Here is a 4,382-nt window from a genome sequence, read left to right on the forward strand (position 1 = left end):
GGGGGGGGGCCGCGGCTGAGCACCCCCCCCTACCCCAGGCTCCCCCCGCGCCCGGAGCACCGCCAGCACCCGTCCCCCAGCACGTTATTGCTTCGTTAATGGTGGCGGGGGGGCTACGGGGGCCTCACTGCCGGCTGGTCTCCTGCTCCACCTTGATGGTGCCCCGGGGGGGGTCCGGGGGGGCCGGAGGACCCCGTTCCGCCAGCCCGTCCTCGAACTCTGCGGGGAGAAAAGGGGGGAGGCGGCGTCAGGGCACGATTCCACGGGAGGAGGCAGCGGCGCTGCCCGAACCCCCCCCCCCGCGGCAAAGCCCCTCCCTCACCTGGTCCCGGGGGCTTCCCCGGCAGGCAGGGGCTGAGCCGCCCCACGCGCTCGTGCGAGACCAGCCGGGCCAGGCGCAGCCCCTCGTCCATCAGCGTCTGCTGCAGGATGTGGCGGCTCCAGAGCCCGTGGGGGGCCAGGCCGAGGGGCACGTCGGGGGCCGCGCCGGGCGGGGGGGTCAGCCGGGGACAGGCCCCCGCCGCTGCCGAGAGAAGGGCGAGAGAGTCAGCACGAGGGGCCGAGGGTCCATCCAGCCCCCCTGGAAAAGGGCAGGGACCCCCAACTCACCCTGCAAGTGGCCATCGAGGCTCTCCCCGGACAGGCTGCCCGTGTCCTCCTCCAGGCTGGCTCGGTACACGACCCCGGGGGGCTCCAGCCCCACCGGCAGCGCCAGCAGCTCGGGCCGGCTCTGCTCCCCCGCCTGCCGGGAGTGCTCCGGTGAGCAGGGGACGGGTCCCCTGTGCCACCCGCCCCAGGGCACCCGCGGCCACCACCCCTCTGTGGTGCTCCTCACCCCCTGCCCAGCGCCGGGCACGCTGTGCAGTCCCACCCACGCTCTCCCAGGTGAGCCCACCCGCACAAACCCCCCCTCCTCACACCCACCTCCTGCTTGAGCCGCTTGGCTGTGACGGCTCCGCTCTCCTCGGGGAGTGCCCTGGGGGAAAAAGGGGCTGTGTCAGGCAGGGGGTGGTCGTGGCGAGGCCCCCACAGGCCACCCGCCCTCCTGGGGGGGTGGCCACTGGGCAGAGCAATGCCACGGGTCGGCACAGATGGAACCAGGGGTGGAAAGAGCAGGGAGCAGCCAGAGAGTGAAGGGAAAAGGGGAAAAGGCAGCCCCGGCACAGCGGGCAGGGGGCTTTGGGGATGGGCACAAGGGATGGGGCATCCCCAGCAGCATCCCCCCCCCCCCCCACGCCTGGCAACCCCTCGGTGCCTGGCATCCCCCCCCACACACACACTTGGCATCCCTGTCATTCCCATCCTCCCCACCTCCCACGCTCCGAGGTCAGGCAGAAACCGCCCACGCAGGGAAAGGGGAACCGGGGGCCGCGGGGCCCCGGCCCTGGCCAGAAGCGCTGGGTTGTGGAGCAGCTCCCGGGGTGCAGGGGGGTGGCAGCCAGGCCCCCCCCCCAGGCCTGCGAGGAGGGGGTTTGGCAGGTCTGGGCTCACCTGGCGACCTTGAGCGAGGACAGGTAGGTGCTCTCCCGCGCGACCTGCCGCGACAGCGAGAAGAGCTCGACGCGCTTCAGCAGCAGCGAGTTGTCCCGCAGGCAGAACTGGGCGGCCGCCTCGTTGATGATGAGCTGGGGGCAGAGAGATTCGAGGCGTGAGCGGGGACGGCGGCGCCCACGGGACGACGGAGCCCACGCGGGACCCCCGGCGAAGGCGGCACCAGCTCTGGGCTGGCAGATGCCACCTGGGCGAGAGCAGGACCCCGGATCCCTCCCACCCAACACCCCTAGAGCTGCCCCGGCCCCATCCCAACCCAGCCCATCCCGGGACCTTCCAGCACGGCCCCCGCCACGTGCCCACCTCGTGCAGGGTGAGCTGCTTGCCCTCGCGGCGCCGGGCCTCGCCGCGGCCGTAGATCGCGCTGTGCCGCCGGATCTCCTCCTCCTTTTGCCGGTCGCCGTCCTCCAGCTGGAAGATGTGCCCCACGGCCTTGGCCAGCTTCTTGTTGACCTTCATCAGCGTCCGCAGCTCGGCCTCGCTGCCGCCGCCCCTGGGGCAGCTCTGCAGCAGCCGCTCCACGCTCTCCGCCACCGTCCGCACCAGCTCCGGCTCCAGCTCCGCGCCCGCCGCCTGCTCCCCGCCCGGGGAGAAGGGGGGACCCCCCGGCTCCTCATCCCCGCCGCCCTCCGACTCGGGGGTGCTCCTCCCCGGCCACTGCGGGGCCGCGGACGGCGACAGCTTCTCCCCGGGCTCCGTGGGGCTGCGGGCCGGGGGCGTCCCGGCGCTGCCGCCGCCACCGCCCTTGCCCGTGGCCTCGCCGGGGCTGGCGTGGCCGTTGCTGAGGGCCTTGCGTCCGCCGGCCTCGGAGAGCTTGAAGAGCGGGATGCTGCTGACGGGCACGGCCGAGACGGGCTGGCTGAAGAGCCCCGGGTTGGAGGCCCACTCGCGCAGGGCCTTCTGGAGGCGGCGGACGTGGAGGGGCTTGGTGGCCATGCCCACCAGCGCCATGATCTCCAGGAACTCCTCCTCGCCCGCCTCGCAGAGCTGCTGCACGTCGTCCCCCCCTTGCTGGATGAAGGTCTCGTAGTAGCCCAGCAGGTTGGCGCGTTGCAGCACCCGGTACAGCTGCAGCTCCCCCAGCGTGCGGGGCAGGGCCATGGCGAGCCTGCGGGGCGCGGACAGACGGACGGACTCACCACGGGGAGGGACGGACACGCGGGAGAAACCCCCTCCCCACCCTTTGGCCTGGGGACGCGAGGCAGAGTGGGAGCACTCCAGGGGTACGGGGTGGGGGGAAGCACTCTGGGGGCATGGGGTGACACGGGGTGTTCCGGTGTCCCTAAACCCCACAGGGCGCCCAGTCCCACCCATGTGGGTGTCCCAGCTCCGGGCTGGGACAATTCCCAGAGCCACAGCCCCCCAGGCACAGCACAGCCGGGAGTGGGGTCCCCCTCAACCCACCCCTTACCCTGGGCTGTGCCCGCTCTCTCCTGGCCACCAGCCCCCACCTCAGGGTCCCCGTGTAGGGTCAGACACGCACGAGGGGCTTCCCCAGCCCCCCAGCCCCGGGAGCGATGTGCCGGTGCCCCGGTCCCACCGTGGCCCCCTGTCCTGCCCTGCCCGGTGCCCCGTTCCCCCGGGTCCCATCGGGGCGGTCCTTCCCCGGTGTCCCGATCCCCCGCGGTCTCCCCCTCCCCTCCCGGGTCCCACCGGGGTCACCCTTCCCCGGGACCCCCTACCCTGCCCAGTGCCCCATCCCCCCGCGGTCCGCCCGTACCCCCCCAGGTCCCACCGGGGCCATCCTCCCCCGGTGCCCCCCGCCCTGATCGGTGCCCCCCGATGCCCCGGCCCCCCGCCTCCCAGTCCCACCGGGGCCATCCCTTTTCCCAGGTTCCCCACCCTGCCCGATGCCCCCCCCCCCCCCCGGTCCCTTCGGGGCCACCCTCCCCCTGGTGACCCCCGGGACCCTCCCGACCCCTCCCGCCGCCCCCCGTTCGCTCACCGCCGCCTGGAACCGCCCTCGGGCCGCTCCGCCCGCCCCGCCGGGCGCCCGGGGAGGGGCGGGGAGGGGGGGCTTGGTCCGGGGCCGGTTCGCGCGGGGGTTCCGGGGGGTGCCGGGGCTCGGGGGGTCCCGCGGCCGGGCCGGGCGCGCTCCCTCCGCCGCGCCGCGCCGCTCTGCGCGCCGCCCACACGGGCGGGACCGTGAAATAGCAGCGGCCCCGGCTGCGCCGCGCGTGGGAGGCCCCGGGGGCGGATCCCGCGGCTGCCGCCCCCGCCGAGCGCGGGGGGGGGGGGGGGGGGGCGCCCGGGGGGGGGGGGGCGCCCGGGCCCCCCCCCCCCCCATCCTTCCATCCCCTCCGGCACCGGGAGCTGCGCCCCGCGCACGGCGGCACCGGGGGGTCCCGCGGCCCCGGCAGGGACCGGGGAGGACACGCGTGGTGCGGGGTGGGGGGCGGCCGTGAGAGAGGCAGGACCCCCCCTCCCCGCCGGTGCGCGGTGCTGGCGGGGGCACCCCGGACCCTCGTGGTCACCGGCGGGTGCAGCTTCCCCCCCATCCCCGGGGGTCTCCCGGGCAGCGCCCGCAGCAGCGCCGGTGCCGGCGACGAGCCGGGCGGGCGCGGGGATGCTGCGGGCACCGGCCCGGGATGCTGCGGGCACCGGCCCCGCTGCCCCGGGAGCTCCCCCCCCAAAAGGGTGCCGGAGCCCCTGCGAAGGGCTGGCACTGGGTGTCACCGGCACAGCCCGGCTGCCACCGACGGGCTCCGGGCCGGGCACCGCCGGGGCAGCGGCGGGGGGAGCGCGGCGTTGCTCGGGTGGGCTGGGGGATGTCGGGGGATGCCGGGCGATGCTGGAGCCCCCCGCCCGCTACAGCGGGAGGGATGGGGGGG

General features: G+C 75.8%; 2 protein-coding genes across 3 annotated transcripts in view; one reads left to right on the plus strand and one right to left on the minus strand.

Moving 5' to 3' along the window:
- Window positions 1–8: 8 nt before the first annotated feature.
- Window positions 9–3,527, minus strand: NAB2 (NGFI-A binding protein 2). 2 transcript variants are annotated; one of them, XM_027703095.1, is made up of 7 exons: window positions 3,497–3,527; window positions 1,855–2,659; window positions 1,492–1,625; window positions 925–976; window positions 610–742; window positions 323–523; window positions 9–219 (listed from the first exon to the last, which is right to left on the minus strand). In XM_027703095.1, the coding sequence occupies exons 2-7, from the start codon at window positions 2,650–2,652 to the stop codon at window positions 125–127; spliced, it is 1,413 nt and encodes a 470-aa protein (XP_027558896.1). In that variant the 5' UTR covers window positions 2,653–2,659; window positions 3,497–3,527; the 3' UTR covers window positions 9–124. The 2 variants fall into 2 exon arrangements, with proteins under 2 accessions (XP_027558896.1, XP_027558895.1); XM_027703094.1 differs by lacking the exon at window positions 3,497–3,527 and having other exon boundaries at window positions 1,855–2,970.
- The window catches only part of NEMP1 (nuclear envelope integral membrane protein 1), a 5,703-nt gene continuing 4,722 nt past the window's right edge, over window positions 3,402–4,382 (plus strand). Inside the window, exon 1 of the mRNA XM_027703106.1 lies at window positions 3,402–3,446. Within this exon, the coding sequence (XP_027558907.1) occupies window positions 3,402–3,446 (45 nt within the window). The remainder of the gene's footprint in view (window positions 3,447–4,382) is intronic.

The sequence above is a fragment of the Neopelma chrysocephalum genome, unplaced genomic scaffold (genome assembly GCF_003984885.1).
Source record: "Neopelma chrysocephalum unplaced genomic scaffold, ASM398488v2 Primary Assembly neopelma1_205, whole genome shotgun sequence".
Classification (NCBI taxonomy): Eukaryota; Metazoa; Chordata; class Aves; order Passeriformes; family Pipridae; genus Neopelma; species Neopelma chrysocephalum.

Excerpts from the sequence above, each read along its gene's own strand:
- NAB2 (XM_027703094.1), bottom strand. The coding sequence starts at position 2,865 with ATGGGTGGGACTGGGCGCCCTGTGGGGTTTAGGGACACCGGAACACCC. Across the intron at positions 524-609 it reads CCTCGATGGCCACTTGCAGG|CGGCGGGGGCCTGTCCCCGG; the intron begins GTGAGTTGGGGG and ends TTCTCTCGGCAG. Across the intron at positions 220-322 it reads GGGGAAGCCCCCGGGACCAG|AGTTCGAGGACGGGCTGGCG; the intron begins GTGAGGGAGGGG and ends TTCTCCCCGCAG.